Genomic DNA, 22,878 nt, shown 5'->3' with positions numbered 1-22,878 from the left:
AGCAGGTATATCTCTCTAGTCACCCCCAAAACCAATTCTTTCTTTGGCCGCCTCTCTTTCCAGTTCTCTGCTGCCAATGACTGGAACGAACTACAAAAATCTCTGAAACTGGAAACACTTATCTCCCTCACTAGCTTTAAGCACCAACTGTCAGAGCAGCTCACAGATTACTGCACCTGTACATAGCCCACCTATAATTTAGCCCTATCAACTACCTCTTTCCCAACTGTATTTAATTTATTTATTTTGCTCCTTTGCACCCCATTATTTTTATTTCTACTTTGCACATTCTTCCATTGCAAAACTACCATTCCAGTGTTTTACTTGCTATATTGTATTTACCTTGACACCAAGGCCTTTTTTTGCCTTTACCTCCCTTCTCACCTTATTTGCTCACATTGTATATAGACTTGTTTATACTTTATTATTGACTGTATGTTTGTTTTACTCCATGTGTAACTCTGTGTTGTTGTATCTGTCGAACTGCTTTGCTTTATCTTGGCCAGGTCGCAATTGTAAATGAGAACTTGTTCTCAACTTGCCTACCTGGTTAAATAAAGGTAAAATAAAATAAATAAATAAATAAATAAAGAGATAGCCTACAGGCCAATGCAGCAGTAGGCCTATAACTTCCATCATCAACTAAGTAAAATAAATAGACCTAAAGCCAAAAATAAAAACAGTAGAAAATACCCTGATGAAAATGCAGTTTCTTTCAATCATATTAATCTATCTACTTCGCTTGTCAGCCTCCCTTTCTATCTGTCTTTAGTTGAGCTAGTGAAGTGCAACATTGTATCAAATCATCACACTGGTTCCAGCAGAAGCTGTTACTTGCTATCTTGCAACGTTGTATCAACCAGTCTATTCCTCACAGAAAGCTGTTTTTATATGACGTTTCCACTGGATATATGGGATCATCAGATCATGATATTTGCTCTTTCACACCGAGGCTTTTTCATTATCGAGGCCGAGAGTGTTGGAAAGATTTTTCAAATACTGAGGAAATATCATTCGCAATGGATGTTACAAAAAACGGACTTCATTGACTTGTGTGAGGTGAAAAAAAAAAGAGTTAAGACGATCAGAAATCAGACATTGCCAAATGGGCACTTTCCTACATATGGCTGCATTCTGGAGAGAGACACCATATACTGTATTTACCACACACCCCTCCCCTTCTTCTTGATGCAACATTTTAAATGATCAAATTCACACATATTTTAGACCTTTTTCACTGACAGCCCCAACTCAGTCAGCTAGAACCATTTTGCCACACGCACTTGGCCAATACGCACAGCTTATTAAAGAGCAATGATTTTATTTCAACAGGAGTAATTATATGCTGAACAAAAATATATACGCAACATGCAACAATTTCAAAGATTTACTGATTTACAGTTCATATAATGAAATCAGGCAATTGAAATAAATTCATTAGCCTAATTTATGGATTTCACATGACTTGGAATACAGATATGCATATGTTGGTCACACATAGGTACAGGTAATAAGGGGTGTGGATCAGAAAGCCAATCAGTATCTGGTATGACCACCATTTGCCTCATGCAGCGCAACACGTCTCTTACGCTTAGAGTTGATCAGGGTGTTGATTGTGGCCTGTGGAATGTTGTCCCACTCCTCTTCAATGGCTGTGCGAAGTTGCTAGATATTGGCGGGAACTGAAACACGCTGTCGTATTCGTCAATACAGAGCATCCCAAACAGGCTCATGTAACAGTCTTGCTTCCGTCCCTCTCCTCGCCCCAACCTGGGCTCGAATCAGGGACCCTCTGCACACATCAACAACAGCCACCCTCAAAGCATCGTTACCCATCGCGCCACAAAAGCCATGGCTCTTGCAGAGCAAGGGGAACAACTACTTCAGATCACAGAGCGAGTGACATCACCCGATTGAAACACTATTAGCGCGCACCACCGCTAACTAGCTAGACATTTTACATTGGTTACACTCAATTTGTGACATGTCTCGTGAGTATGCAGGACATGGAAGTACTGGCACATTTTCAGCTTCCAGGAATTGTGTACAGATGCTTGCGACATGGGGTCTTGCATTATCATGCTGAAACATGAGCTGATGGTAAACGATGTCATCTGCCAGGTACAATTGGAATCAGGATTCATCCATGAAGAGCACATTTCTCCAGCGTGTCAGTGGCCATCAAGGGTGAGCATTTGCCCACTGAAGTTGGTTACCACTCCAAACTGTATTCATGTTAAGACCCTGGTGAGGAAGACAAGCACGCAAATGAGCGTCCCTGAGACGGTTTCTGACAGATAATGCAGAAAGTCAGAAAGTCTTCGTTGTGCAAACCCACAGGTGGATGGATTATTTTGGCAAATGAGAAATGCTCAAAACTGGGATGTTAACAAATTTTTGAACAAAATTTGAAAGAAATACACTTTATGTTCGTACGGAAAATGTCTGCTATCTTTTATTTCAGCTCATGAAACATGGGACCAGCACTTTACATGCTGGGTTTATATGTTTTGTAATTAGCTAAGTATTGTATGTTTGTAGTTTCTTGTTTTTTGGAAAATATGTGGATTTCCTTGAGAATGGGAATCTCAAGAGATTTCACCCTACACAATTTCTAATAAATAAATAAACTATAACAAATGAAATAAATATCTGCTTTCAGTTGACTGAAATTGCATTTATCATAATAAATACTCTGTAATGAAACTAACCATTAAGATATTATTAAACTAACTATCCACTAACCTTAACCCTAGCCCTCACCCATAACCTACCCCTGGCCCCTAAACCATAATTCTAACTTTAACCCCAAACCAAGTTGTTGCCTATCAGCAGAGTTGCAGTTGTTAGTGTGTTGATATTGAATATTGCACCCTAACTAGTTTTAAGTGAAATATATATATACAGTACCAGTCAAACGTTTGGACAAACCTAGTTTAATGTCTTCACTATTATTCTACAATGTAGAAAATAGTAAAAATAAAGATAACTTCTCTAGGATAGGGGGCAGCATTCGGAATTTTGGATGAAAAGCATGCCCAAATTAAACTGCCTGCTACTCATCCCCAGAAGATATTATTAGTAGGTTTGGATAGAAAACACTCTGAAGTTTCTAAAACTGTTTGAATCATGTATGTGAGTATAACAGAACTCATTTGGCAGGCGAAACTCCGAGGACAAACCATTCAGATTTTGTTTTTTGAGGTCACTCTCTTTTCAATGAGTTTTCATTGGGAATCCAGATTTCTAAGGGACCTTCTTGCAGTTCCTATCGCTTCCACTGGATGTCAACAGTCTTTAGAAATTGGTTGAGGTCTTTCCTTTGTGTAATGAAGAAGTAACACTGTTCAGAATGAGGCTAGAGTGAAGAGGACTTGGTAGAGGCTCGTGACCTGAAAACTAGCTACAGTTTGTTTTCCTCCTGTATTGAACACAGATCATCCCGTCTTCAATTTTATTGATTATTTACGTTAAATAATACATAAAGTTGTATTACAAAAGTATTTTGAAATGTTTTGTTTTTCCGGATCAAACGCGACATATTGGAGTGCCAACAGAAGAAGATCTTCAAAGGTAAGGCATGAATTATATTGTTCTTTCTGCGTTTTTTGTCGCGCCTGGAGGGTTGAAATATGCTTGTCTGTGTTTGTTTACTATGGTGCTATCCTCAGCTAATAGCATCGTTTGCTTTAGCAAAAAAGCCTTTTTGAAATCAGACACGTTGGCTGGATTCACAACAAGTGTAGCTTTAATTTGGTATCTTGCATGTGTGATTTCATGAAAGTTAGATTTTTATAGTAATTTATTTGAATTTGGCGCTCTGCATTTTCACTGGCTTTTGGCCAGGCGGGACGCTAGCGTCCCACATATTCCAGAGGGGATAACGTCTTGAATGAGTAGGTGTGTCCAAACTTTTGACTGGTAATGTGTGTGTATATATATATATATATCTTTATAAAATTATAAATTAACAATTATCACATATTTATTTATTGAACAAAAAGTTATTAATTTCAATAAATGTGCACATTTTCAGGTAAAAGTTTATTTTGAGTCCTTAAAACACAGTAGTGTTTAATGTTTAAGCGTATTCCACACACTCCAACAGAATCAGTGAATGGGGAGTAGGTTGAAGTTGACCCTAGCTGCTGATCTTGGGTGGCAGGTACCCTAGTGTTTAAGAGCATTGGGCCAGTAACCGAAAGGACACTGGTTCGAAACCCCAAGCCAACTAGGTGAAAAATCTGTTAATGTGCACTTGAGCAAGGCACCTAACCCTAATTATGCCTGTAAGTCACTCTGGATAAGTCACTCTGGACTAAAATGTAAATGTTTTACTTCTTGATTTTTTTTTGTTTGTTTGTAATAATGACAATTACAACAATACTGAATGAACAGTTATTTTAACTTAATATAATACATCAATACAAATCAATTTAGCCTCAAATAAATAATGAAACATGTTCAATTTGGTTTAAATAATGTAAAAACAAATTGTTGGAGAAGAAAGTAAAAGTGCAATATGTGTCATGTAAATAAGCTAACATTTGAGTTCCTTGCTCGGAACATGAGAACATATGAAAGCTGGTGGTTCCTTTTAACATGAGACTTCAATATTCCAAGGTAAGAGGTTTTAGGTTGTAGTTAATATAGTATTTATAGGACTATTTCTCTCTATACCATTTGTATTTCATATACCTTTGACTATTGGATGTTCTTATAGGCACTTTAGTATTGCCAGTGTAACAATATAGCTTCCGTCCCTCTCCTTGCCCCTACCTGGGCTCGAACCAGGAACACATCGACAACAGCCACACTCGAAGCAGTGTTACCCATGCAGAGCAAGGGGAATAACTACTCCAAGTCTCAGAGCGAGTGACGTTTGAAACGCTATTAGTGCGCACCCCGCTAACTAGCTAGCCATTTCACATCGGTTACACCAGCCATTAGGCTGATAGGCTTGAAGTCATAAACAGCGCTGTGCTTGAAGGGGTTACTGGCAAAACACACTAAAGTGCTGTTTGAATGAATGCTTACGAGCCTGCTGCTGCCTACCATCGCTCAGTCAGACTGCTCTATCAAATATCAAATCATAGACTTAATTATAACATAATAACACACAGAAATACGAGCCTTTGGTCATTAACATGGTCGAATCCAGAAACGATCATTTCGAAAACAAAACGTTTATTATTTCAGTGAAATACGGAACCGTTCGGTATTTTATCTAACGGATGGCATCCCTAAGTCTAAATATTCCTGTTACATTGCACAACCTTCAATGTTATGTCATAATTACGTAACATTCTGGCAAATTAGTTCGCAATGAGCCAGGCTGCCCAAACTGTTGCATATACCCTGACTCTGCGTGCCATGAACGCAAGAGAAGTGACACAATTTCACCTGGTTAATATTGCCTGCTAACCTGGATTTATTTTAGCTAAATATGCAGGTTTAAAAACATATACTTCTGTGTATTGATTTTAAGAAAGGCATTGGTGTTTATGGTTAGGTACAGTCGTGTAACGATTGTGCTTTTTTTGCAAATGCGCTTTTGTTAAATCATCCCCTAGCGCTGCATCGATTATATGTAACGCAGGACACGCTAGATAAACTAGTAATATCATCAACCATGTGTAGTTCACTAGTGATTATGATTGATTGATTGTTTTTTATAAGATAAGTTCAATGCTAGCTAGCAACTTACCTTGGCTTACTGCATTCGCGTAACAGGCAGGCTCCTCGTGGAGTGCAATGAGAGGCAGGTGGTTAGAGCGTTGGACTAGTTAACCGTAAGGTTGCAAGATTGAATCCCAGAGCTGACAAGGTAAAAATCTGTCATTCTGCTCCTGAACAAGGCAGTTAACCCACTGTTCCCACTGTTCCTTAACCCACTGTTCCGTCATTGAAAATAATGTGTTCTTAACTGACTTGCCTAGTTAAATAAAGATTAAATAAATATTTTTAAATCGGCAAAATCGGCATCCAAAAATACCAATTTCCGATTGTTATGAAAACTTGAAATCAGCCCTAATTAATCGGCCATTCCCGATTAATTTGGTCGGCCTCTAGTGTGTGTCTGTGTGTGTGTGTGTAGGCGATGATGTGGGACTGCCAAGCTTTGAAAAGTGAAATCAAGCCGGTATGCCATGGTTAGTTATTTTATGATTTACTTTCACTACTCGATATTTCACGTGCCTATGTTTTTAATACTAACAAATCATTGTCCTCAGTAAGGTCTGAACTAAGGTTTAAGATGTCATGTTGGAGATGGGTTACCCCCAACCTTTATATGTGTCACTCTCCTTCACACACAATATAGACCTGCTATACAGAGAGATGGTGGGTTTTCTCGGTGTTCTTCTATCTCCAGGAGACACCATCATAGGTGAGTCACCAAGATGGTTGAAACACACTATTGGATTACCCGATCAGTACTGTATTGGCTGAGATGCAGGGATGAACTGGGGCAGGTAATCTACCTGTGCATTTCTAATACACAACCCATTTTATTCCTATTCCTAATGTTCCTTTTGCGAGAAAACTAAATAAAAAATCTGACAGAGCTGAAGATGGACCATTTACCAGATTTGCCCTTTGGCACTCCTTTCCTTACCTGGCAGAGCATGAAAAGATACAGCAATATATTGTTAAAAGTTTTCTTTGTCCTTGATTCAAATCCTTTCAATGAATTGTTTTTATCTCCTTAATTTTCCAGCTATTGCTTCTATGATGGTGACTACCTAGAAAAATGGCCATACAGAACAAATATAGCAGAATCAGTAAACAGTTTCTCAATGCACCTGGTGATACTGTTGGTATAGGTAAGTCTATAGGCACCTTATCTATAGGTATTGGAAATGTAACTACTAGACTATAGGTGTGTGAGTTATACTTTTCAATTGGTCCAGGTCGGAGATGGGACGGCTTGGGAACTGGGCATGGCCAGGGAGTCCATCAACAGGAAGAGCCTTGCCACACCGAGCCCAGTGGAGGGCTATTGGACAATATGTTTGAGGAGAGGAAGTGAGTGTGAGGGGTGTTTGTGGATTACGATGAGGAGATTTTTTATGTAACGGGCAGGTCACCTATTTATTTGTTTATGTGAAACCAGTTCACTGAGAGTGTTACCTTGTTCAACCCCAATTTGATTGACAGCGGAAACAACAAATTGCCACTCATTATTGTTGCTGTTGGTGTTGTCAGTGGAGGCAGGACTTTGGATGATGACATCACAATATGAAACGTACTTTGCCATGGACAATCCATTTCCTTTTGAAAGTGCCCTAAAAAGGAGAATGGAAAACAAAATAGGTTTTACTTAAATGTAGAAAAGCAGAGCCTCTTTATTGATACATAGTTAATCATAGTTACCTAATCTGGTTTATAGAAAGGAATTATCTGTAAGAATCACATGTCCTTTTGTTGAATTCAATTAAATGATGGATGCTCTTCCGGTGAAACTGGAGAGCGTGCAATTCAAAAAATAATCATAAAAATTATGGATATTATACATTCAGGTACATACTTCTTATATCTTATATTGGTCTTATATCGGTTGAAAGCTTAAATTAGTGTTCATCCAACTGCACTGTCTGATTTACAGTAGCCATTACAGCGAAAGCATGCCATGCGATTGTGTGAGGACGGCGCCCCACATCAAAATATTTTTCCACCTGCACAGGTTTCATAAATTCACAAATAGCGATAAAATATTCACTTACTTTTTGAAAATCTTCCTCTTACTTGTCATCCAAAGGGTCCCAGCTATAACATGTAATGTCGTTTTGTTAGATAAAATCCTTCTTTATATCCCAAAAAGTCAGTTTAGTTTGCTCCATCGATTTGAGTAATCTATTCGTTCAACATGCAGAGACATGCACGTTTCTATTGACTCCTCAGATACCCTAAAATGTAATCAAACTATAATATTGTCTTGTCTTCATCTTGTGCCCAAACACGAATTTCCAAGAGTGTGTCCTCTACTAAAACTAAATTTCTTACTTGTTTTGGAATCTACAAGCCTGAAACCTTGAACATAGACTGCTGAAACTCTGTGGAAGTCATAGGAATTGCATCCTGGGAGCTAGAATTCAAAACGCCCCTATACTTTCCATTGAGCATAGGCTCTCAAAACAAATTTAATCAGTTTGGTTTTTCTTTGGATTTTCTCCTACCATATCCATTGTGTTACAGTCTCCTACATTATTTTAACATTTCTACAACCTTCAAAGTGTTTTCTTTTCAATGGTACCAATTATATGCATATCCTGGCTTCAGGGCCTGAGCAACAGGCAGTTTACTTTGAGCACGTCATTCAGGCGGAAAGTGAGAAAAAAGGACCCTATCCCTAAGAAGTTTTAAATGTAGCTATGTTGTGTTTTATTTTTGCCTCAGAAACCACTCTGTCAATCCATGTTTTTGGAGCAGAAGAGAAAGGGTAATGCAGGGTTTCCCCAAGGGGTCTGACTGGGTGCACCTTTTGGTTTCTGCACTAGCACTACACAGCTAATTTAACTGATCAACTAGTCTTGGCAAAAACCAAAATGTGCACCCCTTGGGGTCCTGAGGACTGAGTTTGGGAAACAGTGGGGTAATGCGACTATACAAACCAATCATATCATTATCTCACGTCCTGTATCCCTCAGTGACGTGTGGTGAGGTCTGAGGCTGGCTAGGGTTAGTACAGGAATAGGTGGGACACTGAGACCAGGCCCAAATGGCTCCCTATATAGGGCCCTGGTCAAAAGGAGTGCACCTAGTAGGGAATAGGGTGCGATTTGGGACAAAAACTGAGACAAGCTGGAGGCTGTACACCAAGGAGGAGAAGGAGAGAGAGGGAGAAAGATAAAGAGCGAGAGAAAGTGAAAGAGCGAGAGAGAGAGAGCTGAGACCCACCCAAACAAACCCTGGCCACACCTTATATAGGCCCCCCCAGATCAGACCTATGCCCCCATGCTCCCCGTCCCTGCAGCAAAGATCTCAACATGACAGCTGCACATATACCCAGGCCGTGAGCAGGGCAACAGACCCAACCCCCACTAATACACCGGCCCAATCCCCATCCTGAGACCTAAGAGGTATGTATCAGATACTCAACATGCTCTGCTCACATCTACTGTAATAGTCCGAGCCTAAACCACACAAAAACAAGACGCTATAGTCGGCTCAGGGAATAGAACCAGCAACTTTTCAGTTACCGTCCCAACACTCTTAACCACTAAGCTACCTTGCCCTAGCTGAGCCTGTGTCAGGTATTGAGTCTATATTACAGTATGTTAAATGTTCTCGTTTTTGTGTCAATAAATAATACATATATATACCCATGAAAGATAGTCAAACATATATTTATTGTAAATAACAGTTTTTATTTTAAAAATGGTCTGATAAAATATTTCCATGATTGTATATACTTTAAAAAGGTAATCAGGAAGGTTCACCATCCAGTGGCTTCATCATTATGCACGCCTTCACACACACACACAGTATATACACACAGTATTAACCCACAAATTCCCATTTCTGCCACCTTTGCTGCGTTTAGACAGGCAGCCCAATTCTGTGGTTATTTTCCACTCATTTGTCTTTTGACCAATCAGATAAGCTCTGAAAAAAGATCTGATAAAAAGAGATCAGAAATAGTCTGCCTGTCTAAACGTAGCCCTTGTGACTTCATCTATGGCCCACTGGGCACACACGGGTTGAATCCATGTTCCCACGTCATTTCAATTAAATGAAATGATGTTGAACCAAAGTGGAATTGACGTCTGTGCCCAGTGGGGGTTAAGTGTGCGAACACAAACATTTATACACATACACATACATATACAGATTTGATTTGATTTGATACACTCGCACTCACAAACATCCACCAAGAAACACAGACAAACATAAATCTTCCTTCATAACGTGAGATAAAATAGCATAAACATATGCACAAATAGATATGTTACATAAAGGGGATGACATGGTGGTATACGAATATGGAGGATGTGTTGTTTTCAGATAGAAGGTAAGTGGTGATGTTGGACTGATGCTGGAGATGATGAATATGAGGTTGAATGTTTTTATATATATTTCTAAGCCATTGTCTATCAAGACAATATGTTAGTACTTGGCCTTGTATCACCATTTTCTATCAACACAATATGTTAGTACTTGGCCTTGTATCACCATTGTCTATCAACACAATATGTTAGTACTTTCAACACAATATGTTAGTACTTGGCCTTGTATCATCATTGTATCACTTGTATCACTGGGTCCATTCTGTTGGTTAATGTCTTACTACCCCCAACTAGAAGGTGTTTCATTAAGTATGTGGAAAAACATGATTGGATCTATATGCATATAACTTCAGATCTGACATAGTCCTTTGTTCAGGTACCAGAGTGACTCCAAAATGGCACCATATTCCCTACATAGTGAAAATAGACCTATATTTAAGGAGAGGGTGTCATTTAGGGACGCAGCCTGGCCAAGTTGAGTAAAGAGAAGGAGACAGGATTCCTGACTGCATGGTGCTTCTCCTTCAGACCTGCATTACAGCATCATCATACCTAGTACACCTATCAGGATCAGAAGAGCTATGGAGAAGAATCAAAGAGAAAAGTAGTAGAGACAGAGAGAGAAGTAGTAGAGAGAGAGAGAGAGAAGTAGTAGAGAGAGAGAGAGAAGAAGTAGACAGAGAGAAGTAGTAGTAGAGAGAGGGAGAAGTAGTGGTAGAGAGAAGTAGTAGAGAGAGAGAGAAGTAGTAGAGAGAGAAGTAGTAGAGAGAGAGAAGAAGTAGAGAGAGAGAGAAGAAGTAGAGAGAGAGAAGTGGTAGTAGAGAGAGAGAAGTAGTAGAGAGAGAGAAGTAGTAGTAGAGAGAGAAGTAGTAGTAGAGAGAGAGAAGTAGTAGAGAGAGAGAGAAGTAGTAGAGAGAGAGAAGTAGTAGAGAGAGAGAAGTAGTAGAGAGAGAGAAGTAGAGAGAAGTAGTAGAGAGAGAGAAGTAGTAGAGAGAGAGAAGTAGTAGAGAGAGAGAAGTAGTAGAGGGAAGTAGTAGTAGAGAGAGAGAGAAGTAGTAGTGAGAGAGAAGTAGTAGAGAGGGAAGTAGTAGTTGTAGAGAGAGAGAAGTAGTAGAGAGAGAGAAGTAGTAGAGAGAGAGAAGTAGTAGAGAGAGAGAAGTAGAGAGAAGTAGTAGAGAGAGAGAAGTAGTAGAGAGAGAGAAGTAGTAGAGAGAGAGAAGTAGTAGAGAGAGAGAAGTAGTAGAGAGGGAAGTAGTAGTAGAGAGAGAGAGAAGTAGTAGAGAGAGAAGTAGTAGTAGAGAGAGAGAGAAGTAGTAGTAGAGAGAGAAGTAGTAGAGAGAGACAGAGTGAGAGAGAGAAGTAGTAGAGAGAGAGAAAGAGAGAGAGAGAAGTAGAGAGAGATACAGAGAGAAAGAGAAAGTGAGAGAGAGAGAGAGGAGTAGAGATAGTAGAGAGAGAGAAGTAGTAGAGAGAGAAGTAGTTGAGAGAGAATAGTAGAGAGAGAGAAGTAGTAGAGAGAGAGAAGTAGTAGAGAGAGAGATAAGTAGTAGAGAGAGAGGTAAGTAGTAGAGACAGAGAGAAGTAGTGGTAGAGAGAAGTAGTAGAGAGAGAGAGTAGTAGAGAGAGATAAGTAGTAGAGAGGAATAAGTAGTAGAGAGAGAAGAAGTAGAGAGAGAGAAGTGGTAGTAGAGAGAGAGAAGTAGTAGAGAGAGAGAGAGAAGTAGTAGTAGTAGAGAGAGAAGTAGTAGTAGAGAGAGAGAAGTAGTAGAGAGGAAAGTAGTAGTAGAGAGAGAGAGAAGTAGTAGAGAGAGAGAAGTAGTAGAGAGAGAGAGAAGTAGTAGAGAGAGAGAGAGTAGTAGAGAGAGAAGTAGTAGTAGAGAGAGAGAGAAGTAGTAGAGAGAGAGAGTAGTAGAGAGAGAAGTAGTAGTAGAGAGAGAGAGAAGTAGTAGAGAGAGAGAGAAGTAGTAGAGAGAGAGAGAAGTAGTAGAGAGAGAGAGAAGTAGTAGAGAGAGAAGTAGTAGTAGAGAGAGAAGTAGAGAGAGAGACAGAGTGAGAGAGAGAAGTAGTAGAGAGAGACAGAGAGAGAGAGAGAAGTAGAGAGAGAAGTAGAGAGAGATATAGAGAGAGAAAGAGAGAGTGAGAGAGAGAGAGAAGGAGTAGAGAGAGAGAGAGTAGTAGAGAGCGAGAAGTAGAGAGAGAAATAAGTAGTAGAGAGAGAGAAGTAGTAGAGAGAGAAGTAGTAGAGAGAGAGAGAAGTAGTAGAGAGAGAAGTAGTAGTAGAGAGATAAGTAGGAGAGAGAGAGAGAGAGAGAGAGAAGTAGTAGAGAGAGAGAGAGCGAGAGAGAAGTAGTAGAGAGAGAGGGAGAGAGAGAGAGAAGTAGTAGAGAGAGAGAGAGAGAGAGAGAGAGAGAGAGAGCGAGAGAGAAGTAGTAGAGAGAGAGAGAGAGAGAGAGAAGTAGTAGAGAGAGAGAGAGAGTGAGAGAGAAATAGTAGAGAGAGAGAGAGAGAGAAGTAGTAGAGAGAGAGAGAGAGAGGTAGTAGAGAGAGAGAGAGAGAGAAGTAGTAGAGTAGTAGAGAGAGAGAGAGAGAGAGAGAGAGTAGTAGAGAGAGAGAGAGAGAGAGTAGTAGAGAGAGAGAGAGAGAGAGAAGTAGTAGAGAGAGAGAGAGAGAGAGAGAGGGGGGGGATTATATTAGATGAGGTACTACGGTAACACTTTATAATAGCTTCCATGAATTACAACGTTATAAATGGTCATTCATGTTTATAAATTATTTGTAAATGATTTATTTATAAATGTTAACAATTTATAAATGATAAAAGTGCTCATGCCTTGAAGTGCTTTTAATGCTAATGGTTTAATAATGAAATAGTTTGTTATAGTTTAATGTTTAGTCATGTTATCCGTTATTATTATGAAGTGTTTGTGGTGCTTCTTATGTGGTTATTACCTTGAGACAGGCAGAAGGCGGAGGGAGCAGAGTTTAAAGAGTTTAACACAGTAGTGATGGGTTCGGTCAGGTCCACAGCTTTATCACTGTTCAGAATAGCCTGAGGAGAACCTAGGGTATCTGTTTCTGAGGGAGGACAGAATGACAAGAGGGAGAGAGAAAGAGAGAGAGAGTTAGAGACAAACCAGAAAGAAGAGATGCAGGGTCCACAGGGTGTTTGGAGATGTAGGGTGAAGTTGAAGCTGATCCTAGATCTGTACCTAGGAGAAATATCACCAGGAGCGTGTTTGGATGAGTGACTCACCATTATTAAAAGTCCCGTTGGAGATGGAGAGGTAGTAGCTGGTGTCGATGTTCCGGGTGGCCGTAGCGTTGGGGACAGTAGCAGAGAAGGTGCACTGGATGGTCTGACCGTTGACTGAGCCCTTCACAGAGTCCACAGGCGGCAGCTACCCAACACAACGGTTTTACCACAATTACCATTAGTCAAATGTCAGTAGGCCTACACTGTAGTTTTAGTCAGGTACCCTGTTACTCTCCCAGGCACTGTCCCAAATGGAACCCAGGTGTATATGCAGGGAATAAGAGTCAGAATTGGGATCAACTTCAATGACCACAAAAGTATGTAACTCTAAATCATGAATCCTCTATCAGTATCTTGTTCAATTCATAAAACTCATTGATTACATATCAGTTCACTTCCGGAATTTGCCTGAAATCAATCCGTCAAACTAAAATCTGTTCCAGAAAGTCCAAAATGAAACACTGTGTTCTGATTGGTCCAACCCACCTTGTTGTTGATGGTCAGAACTCCTTTGTCGAGGAGAGCGGTGAAGAACTTCACCTTTCTGTTGTTGTTTGCGCACACATAGGTAGTGTCGTTCTGACCCTGTAGAGGAGAGAGATGATGAATTCGAATCAATAAAAATGAATCGTAATTTTAACCGTATTAATTTAGGCTATTTTTTCCCAATTCATTAATCAAATGTAAATACTGAGTTTCCTCAAGTTAAAATGACTTCTCCCACCAACCCCAACTCTCTTGTCCTGGGTATTGTAACATCTATACTAATTCTAAAGGCAGGTTTCCATACCCGTGTGGAAGTTTTGGACAAGCCTACAGCGATGTAGCCACTGGACACTCCTCGTAGCTGGAAGGAGAAAGTCTGTACCGAGGACTTCATGATGGAGACGAAGAAACAGGAACCAGCCACGGCCGGATCACAGTTTTCCGGCTGAGCAGCACAGAGCTGAGTCTTTCTACAGTCCGCCCTTGAGATATTTACCTGTTGAAGAGTTCATCATTAGTTGCTGTCATGTTTGTCATTCTTTTTTACATTAAAGGTGCAATCTGCGATTTGTACATACAGTACAGTTTTGAACTTAAAAGGGGAAATCTGCAATTGCTATAAACGTTTTTAACTTTTAAATTGATTCTTGAAGAACATAACTTACCTCACAAGCTTAGTTTAACTACATTTAACACAACATAATAACTTATTTAAATGATGATTTCTACATTACACTGCGTTGTAATAAAGCACTTTGGGGGACTTTAAAAAAGCCCAATAGAAATCCTACGTGAGAACTCCAAAACATGCCTTGCTTACGGGATGGGTGCATCAAGAAGTTCATCTACTTTCTGTTTCTCTATATCTATCTCTAGTTTGTTAATTAACCTAGGTATGTGTGTTTTATGAAATACTAGATATAAGTTTTCCACACTGTCATGGATTATATTTATGGGTGAACTGCAGGGTAATGTAACAGACACACTTTTTCAATGGCAGTGTGTGCAGTTTTTTGTCCTACAAGTGCACTTAAAATAATATTTAATTTTGAAGAGAGAGAGGGGGGGGGGTGGCAGAAAGGGAGAGAGGGAGAGAGAGAGATCGTGTGTTTCCTTTTTCTAGTCAGAGACTCTGGGAGACAGAGTGAAACGTGTAGCCTAGGTACTCACCGTGAGAGCTGTGACAGGTGCCGTTGTTACGCTGGATGTCATTGTTACGCTGGATGTCATTGTTACGTTGGGTGCCATTGTTACGTTGGCCATAGTAGCATTGGAGTTCGGAGCCATTGTGGTGTTCTGTGCCTCGGCTCCCATCGCCATGTACGCCATTGCCATGACAACTGCGAACATCAGTCTGCTGATATTGTCCATTCCTGATAGAGTAACAGAGATCCACGTAGTAAGCAGGGGTGGAAAAACTACCCAAACGTCATACTTGTGTCAAAGTAAAGATACATTAATTAATAGAGAATTACTCATGTAAAGGTGAAAGTTGCACAGTAAAATACTACTTGAGTAAAAGTCTAAAAGTATGTGGCTTTAAATATACTTAGGTATCAAAAGTAAATGTAATTGCTAAAATATACTTATCAAAAGTAGAAGTACAATTATAAATAATTTCACATTCCCTATATTATGCAATCCAGACGGAACGATTTTCTTGTTTTTTAAATTTACAGATAGCCAGGGACACACTGCAACACTTAGACATAATTTACAAACGAAGCATTTGTGTTTAGTGAGTACGCCAGATCAGAGGCAATAGGGATTACTGGGAATGTTCTCCTGATAAGTGACTGTTTTCCTGTCCTGCTGAGCATTTAAAATGTAATAAGTACTTTTTTAGATATCGTAATTAAATTAAATCATGTGACAAAAGCAATGAAAAAAGTCTGTATTCCAAGGAGAAAAAGTTCATAATGTCTGATCTGATAGTGGAAGCTAACCAGCTGCAAAATACAAAAAACAACCCTATCACAGGCTTGAAAATGCCCTCCACCAGAGAAACGTACAACATAAATAAATAAATCGTTTAAATAGATGGAAATGTTACCTGTACTTTTGTGACTTGGAAGATTTATGTGGTTCTCCTTGAACAAGCTGTTCCAGAAGCTAATGCTGCGCTGAGAAGTAGATGTTCTCAACAGGTGTCCTTGCGGCGATGTCGCCACCTGAGCTCACTCTCCCGCTATTTAAAACAGCACTCGCAATGGGAGGAAGGACAAAGGATTGAGAAACCTACCACCCCTCTTTTGGGGGGTGGTTTCACAATGGCATGCTGGTTGGCGTGACATAGGCTTCCCGGAGGAGGGGTGAGATAACACTCAATGGAAACAATTATGTTGTTAAACCTAACCCTCCGACAATAGCTCTGTCAAGTCACCCTTTTTTTAAAGACCCATCTTCCTGAACCCAATTTATTCTATTCACTTCCTTGTGTATAAAATATGCTTGGAAACTATATACAAGACTATTTGTAAAGAAATAAGAATAATATAATTAAATATATAATATATAATATAATTATATCATATAATTAAATTAGTTACCAATAGATACAATTTAGGTCTAAATATAATCCACATCCAACGCCAAATGACATTTCATAATTTTTTAAAAACCTATTCTATGATTCATTACAGGCCAATAACACGTGTCATTCACACCTGTCTAACTCAAATAACACATTATTCTTGCTTTGTTTTTTTGGACTGAGCTGAGTTGAGCCTCACACAGTGGATGGAGAGCAGGCAGTCTTTTGAATTCAATCTGGATTGTGTCAAGTTACCCAAAGGGTTAGATACAGTTTTGGTGAATCAAGACATTTTGTTTCAAGGGATGAAATTGAAAACATTACATTTGTCTGGAGGTGACAGAAGTTTAAGATACGGATGTCCTATTTTCATTAACAAGCCAGATAAATAAAGTGCAATATTTTGAACCTAGTTATGTGTGTATTATGAAATACTATATATATCTTTTTTTTTAATTCACATACACTGTCATGGATTTTACTGTCCACCCTAGTGTTGCCAGGGAATCATGAGGAACATGCCTGTCTGATATCACTTTTTGACAACGCTATCAGAGACATCGATTCACAAACCCAGTATCATACTGTAACAGGTTCAGCTGGCAAGATTGTATCATGGTGACTTTTAATCTGCTATTGTTACGTACACACACCCACATACTGAACAGTAGCCTAGTCGTTTACACACACACAGAAACACAAACACAAACACAAACACACACACATGCACATGCGCACGTACAGACAGACACTCATTGGTTTTGATCCACAGGGACGACAGTGCTGGTGGTTCATCATGCCACACTAGGCCTCTTGAACCGATAAGGAAACATTTCATTCGTGCTTTTTTGTTGTGTGCTTTTAAAATGTGTTGCATGACACATGCAGACTTGCGTTGCCATGTCAAAGTGCATCATACTGTGGCACTTTGTGAATTTTTAAAATTCTATAACTTGAAAACTTGATTTCTGACATGCTAATCATTTTGTGGACTGTATCAACAGTGGACTAATGAAACAAACACCAAAAGTATAGTTTTTGAGTGGAATATTCCTTTATGGAGAGGAATTGGGGCTAAGGTCCTGTGATAGACTGGTATCCTGTAAAGGAGGGTGTATTGTACATCAAGCTGCCTCACACCACAGAAACAGGAGACAGGCTCCTGTCCTATGGAACCCAACACTGGCTTACGGTCATCATTAGCAAATACAAACAGATCACTAGCCAAAACAAGAGTGAAGGAATAATGAAGGAATACTTTATAAATTAACATTTTGGACAAATCATTTTTTATTTGTTAGCTGGTTATTTCGCAACGTCAAAAATCTCCTGGTTAGCATTTTTGGAGAATGTAGCAATGCTAGTGGCAATTGATAGTGCCATTTAGGGGTGCATTCAAAAGAAACCACAATCCAATGACATTAGAAATAGGGAGATACACATACAGGCGAAAAATTAAAAGAAGGTCATTATTTTGAGTTATTACAGTACAAAGTATCACTCACCTGTCACTCAATAGTAGGATATCTCAGGCACTCTTGTTTTAGTGAAATGTCTTCCTCTCTCCAAGGTCTGTCTGCGTGTCATGTATTGTCATGTTGTGTCTTGTTTCTGTCCTTTCCTTTCACCCTGTCTCCCTCTGCTGGTCGTACTAGGTTACCGTTTCTGTCCCTCTTTCCCCCAGCTGTTCCTTGTCTTCTCTGACTACCTCATTCACCCCTTTTCCCACCTGTTCCCTTTTTCCCTCTGATTAGGTCCCTATATCTCTCTCTGTTTCTGCTCCTGTCTTTGTCGGATTCTTGTTTGTGTGTCTCATGCCTGAACCAGACTATCATCGTGTTTGCTGCAACCTTGTCCTGTCCTGTCGGAATCTACCTGTCCATCTGAGTCCACGTGTGTTCATCATTAAAGAAACTCTGTTTGTTAATTCGCTTTTGGGTCCTCATTCACGCACCTGACAGAAGAATCCGACCAAGAATGGACCCAGCGACTTCGGATCCTCTCCACTCAGCCGTCGAGATCCAGGGAGCGATGCTAGGCAGACACGAGCAGGAATTGTCTGCTGCTCGACATGCCGTTGAGACCCTGGCCACCCAAGTCTCCAACCTCACAGAACAGGTTCACCATCTCCGCCTCGATCCACCGGCCACTTCCAGGGCTTTCGAATCTCCGGAGCCCAGAATCAATAACCCGCCGTGTTACTCTGGGGAGCCCACTGAATGCCGCTCGTTCCTCACCCAGTGTGATATTGTGTTTTCTCTCCAGCCCAACACTTACTCCAGGAGCACTGCTCGTGTCGCCTACGTCATATCTCTCCTTATTGGACGGGCTCGTGAGTGGGGCACGGCAATCTGGGAGGCAAGGGCTGAGTGTACTAACCAGTATCAGGACTTTAAGGAGGAGATGATACAGGTTTTTGATCGATCTGTTTTTGGGGAGGAGGCTTCCAGGGTCCTGTCCTCCCTATGTCAAGGTAATCGATCCATAACAGACTACTCTATTGAGTTTCGCACTCTTGCTGCCTCCAGTGGCTGGAACGAGCCGGCTTTGCTCGCTCGTTTTCTGGAGGGTCTCCACGCAGAGGTAAAGGATGAGATTCTCTCCCGGGAGGTTCCTTCCAGCGTGGATTCCTTGATTGAACTCGCTATTCGCATTGAGCGACGGGTTGATCTTCGTCACCGAGCTCGTGGAAAGGAGCTCGCGTTCTCCGTTGCCCCCCTCTCCGCATCACTACCATCTTCCTCTGCCGGCTCGGGTGCTGAGCCTATGCAGCTGGGAGGTATCCGCATCTCGACTAAGGAGAGGGAACGGAGAATCACCAACCGCCTCTGTCTCTTCATGTCCAGTAAAAGCCAGAGCTCATCAGTAAGCGGAGGGCTACTGGTGAGCGCTACTACTCCTGTCTCTCCTTCAAGATCCTGCACTACCTTGTCGGTCCATCTACGCTGGACCGGTTCGTCAGCTTCCTGCAGTGCCTTAATAGACTCTGGGGCGGAGGGCTGTTTTATGGACGAGACCTGGGCTCGGGAACATGACATTCCTCTCAGACAGTTAAGGGAGTCCACGGCCTTGTTCGCCCTGGATGGTAGTCCTCTCCCCAGGATTCAGCGTGAGACGCTACCTTTAACCCTCACTGTTTCTGGTAATCATAGCGAAACCATTTCTTTTTTAATTTTTCGTTCACCTTTTACACCTGTTGTTTTGGGCCATCCCTGGCTAGTTTGTCATAATCCTTCCATTAATTGGTCTAGTAATTCTATCCTCTCCTGGAACGTCTCTTGTCATGTGAAATGTTTAATGTCTGCTATCCCTCCTGTTTCCTCTGTCTCTTCTTCACAGGAGGAGCCTGGTGATTTGACAGGGGTGCCGGAGGAATATCACGATCTGCGCACGGTGTTCAGTCGGTCCAGGGCCACCTCTCTTCCTCCACACCGGTCGTATGATTGTAGTATTGATCTCCTTCCGGGAACCACTCCCCCCCGGGGTAGACTATACTCTCTGTCGGCTCCCGAACGTAAGGCTCTCGAAGATTATTTGTCTGTAGCTCTTGACGCCGGTACCATAGTCCCCTCCTCCTCTCCCGCCGGAGCGGGGTTTTTTTTTGTTAAGAAGAAGGACGGGTCCCTGCGCCCCTGCATAGATTATCGAGGGCTGAATGACATAACAGTGAAGAATCGTTATCCGCTTCCTCTTATGTCTTCAGCCTTCGAGATCCTGCAGGGAGCCAGGTTTTTCACTAAGTTGGACCTTCGTAACGCTTACCATCTCGTGCGCATCAGGGAGGGGGACGAGTGGAAGACGGCGTTTAACACTCCGTTAGGGCACTTTGAATACCGGGTTCTTCCTTTCGGCCTCGCTAACGCTCCAGCTGTCTTTCAGGCATTAGTCAATGATGTCCTGAGAGACATGCTGAACATCTTTGTTTTCGTTTACCTTGACGATATCCTGATTTTTTCACCGTCACTCCAGATTCATGTTCAGCACGTTCGACGTGTCCTCCAGCGCCTTTTAGAGAATTGTCTTTTTGTGAAGGCTGAGAAGTGCTCTTTTCATGCCTCCTCCGTCACATTTCTCGGTTCTGTTATTTCCGCTGAAGGCATTAAGATGGATCCCGCTAAGGTCCAAGCTGTCATTGATTGGCCCGTCCCTAGGTCACGCGTCGAGCTGCAGCGCTTTCTCGGCTTCGCGAACTTCTATCGTCGTTTCATCCGTAATTTCGGTCAGGTGGCAGCCCCTCTCACAGCCCTTACTTCTGTCAAGACGTGCTTTAAGTGGTCCGTTTCCGCCCAGGGAGCTTTTGATCTCCTCAAGAATCGTTTTACATCCGCACCTATCCTTGTTACACCTGACGTCACTAGACAGTTCGTTGTCGAGGTTGACGCGTCAGAGGTGGGCGTGGGAGCCATTCTTTCTCAGCGCTCCCTCTCTGACGACAAGGTCCACCCTTGCGCGTATTTTTCTCATCGCCTGTCGCAGTCGGAACGTAACTATGATGTGGGAAACCGCGAACTGCTCGCCATCCGCTTAGCCCTAGGCGAATGGCGACAGTGGTTGGAGGGGGCGACCGTTCCTTTTGTCGTTTGGACTGACCATAGGAACCTTGAGTACATCCGTTCTGCCAAACGACTTAATGCGCGTCAGGCGCGTTGGGCGCTGTTTTTCGCTCGTTTCGAGTTCGTGATTTCTTATCGTCCGGGCTCTAAGAACACCAAGCCTGATGCTTTATCTCGTCTCTTCAGTTCTTCAGTAGCCTCCACTGACCCCGAGGGGATTCTCCCTGAGGGGCGTGTTGTCGGGTTGACTGTCTGGGGAATTGAGAGGCAGGTAAAGCAAGCACTCACTCAAACTCCGTCGCCGCGCGCTTGTCCTAGGAACCTTCTTTTCGTTCCCGTTCCTACTCGTCTGGCCGTTCTTCAGTGGGCTCACTCTGCCAAGTTAGCCGGCCACCCTGGCGTTCGGGGTACGCTTGCTTCCATTCGCCAGCGTTTTTGGTGGCCCACCCGGGAGCATGACACGCGTCGCTTCGTGGCTGCTTGTTCGGTCTGCGCGCAGACTAAGTCCGGTAACTCCCCTCCTGCCGGCCGTCTCAGGCCGCTTCCCATTCCCTCTCGACCGTGGTCTCACATCGCCTTAGATTTTGTCACCGGACTGCCTTCGTCAGCGGGGAAGACTGTTATTCTTACGGTTGTCGACAGGTTCTCTAAGGCGGCTCATTTTATTCCCCTTGCTAAGCTTCCTTCTGCTAAAGAGACGGCACAAATCATCATCGAGAATGTTTTCAGAATTCATGGCCTTCCGTCAGACGTCGTTTCGGACAGAGGTCCGCAATTCACGTCTCAATTTTGGAGGGAGTTTTGCCGTTTGATTGGGGCTTCCGTCAGTCTCTCTTCCGGCTTTCACCCCCAGTCTAACGGTCAAGCAGAACGGGCCAATCAGACTATTGGTCGCATCTTACGCAGTCTTTCTTTTCGCAACCCTGCGTCTTGGTCAGAACAGCTCCCCTGGGCAGAATACGCCCACAACTCGCTTCCTTCGTCTGCGACCGGGCTATCTCCTTTTCAGAGTAGCCTCGGGTACCAGCCTCCGCTGTTCTCATCTCAGTTCGCCGAGTCCAGCGTTCCCTCCGCTCAGGCTTTTGTCCAACGTTGCGAGCGCACCTGGAAGAGGGTCAGGTCTGCACTTTGCCGTTATAGGGCGCAGACTGTGAGGGCTGCTAATAAGCGTAGAACTAAGAGTCCTAGATATTGTCGCGGTCAGAGAGTTTGGCTCTCCACTCAGAACCTTCCCCTTAAGACCGCTTCTCGCAAGTTGACCCCGCGGTTCATTGGTCCATTCCGTATTTCTCGGATCATTAATCCTGTCGCAGTTCGACTTCTTCTTCCGCGATATCTTCGTCGCGTCCACCCGGTCTTCCATGTCTCCTGTATCAAGCCCGTTCTTCGCGCCCCCGCTCGTCTTCCCCCCCCCCCCCCCCCCATCCTTGTCGAGGGCGCACCCATCTACAGGGTCCGTAGGATTTTGGACATGCGTCCTCGGGGCCGTGGTCACCAGTACCTCGTAGATTGGGAGGGGTACGGTCCTGAGGAGAGGAGTTGGGTTCCCTCTCGGGACGTGCTGGACCGTGCGCTGATCGAGGATTTCCTCCGTTGCCGCCAGGTTTCCTCCTCGAGTGCGCCAGGAGGCGCTCGGTGAGTGGGGGGGTACTGTCATGTATTGTCATGTTGTGTCTTGTTTCTGTCCTTTCCTTTCACCCTGTCTCCCTCTGCTGGTCGTACTAGGTTACCGTTTCTGTCCCTCTTTCCCCCAGCTGTTCCTTGTCTTCTCTGACTACCTCATTCACCCCTTTTCCCACCTGTTCCCTTTTTCCCTCTGATTAGGTCCCTATATCTCTCTCTGTTTCTGCTCCTGTCTTTGTCGGATTCTTGTTTGTGTGTCTCATGCCTGAACCAGACTATCATCGTGTTTGCTGCAACCTTGTCCTGTCCTGTCGGAATCTACCTGTCCATCTGAGTCCACGTGTGTTCATCATTAAAGAAACTCTGTTTGTTAATTCGCTTTTGGGTCCTCATTCACGCACCTGACACTGCGTGTGTCTCTTC

The 22,878-nt window shown here is 42.4% G+C and overlaps 1 protein-coding gene across 1 annotated transcript; it reads right to left on the bottom strand.

The window, feature by feature from the left end:
• Positions 1–9,347: 9,347 nt before the first annotated feature.
• On the bottom strand, positions 9,348–15,917 carry LOC139417098 (putative ferric-chelate reductase 1). The gene is made up of 7 exons (XM_071166348.1): positions 15,800–15,917; positions 14,917–15,119; positions 14,051–14,242; positions 13,747–13,845; positions 13,261–13,405; positions 12,957–13,076; positions 9,348–10,586 (listed from the first exon to the last, which is right to left on the bottom strand). Exons 2-7 carry the CDS (start codon positions 15,115–15,117, stop codon positions 10,543–10,545), a joined length of 801 nt encoding a protein of 266 aa, XP_071022449.1. The 5' UTR covers positions 15,118–15,119; positions 15,800–15,917; the 3' UTR covers positions 9,348–10,542.
• Between the last annotated feature and the right edge of the window lie 6,961 nt (positions 15,918–22,878).

This window comes from Oncorhynchus clarkii, chromosome 9 (genome assembly GCF_045791955.1).
Source record: "Oncorhynchus clarkii lewisi isolate Uvic-CL-2024 chromosome 9, UVic_Ocla_1.0, whole genome shotgun sequence".
Taxonomy (NCBI): domain Eukaryota; kingdom Metazoa; phylum Chordata; class Actinopteri; order Salmoniformes; family Salmonidae; genus Oncorhynchus; species Oncorhynchus clarkii.
This window is presented reverse-complemented; position numbering and strand designations above follow the sequence as displayed.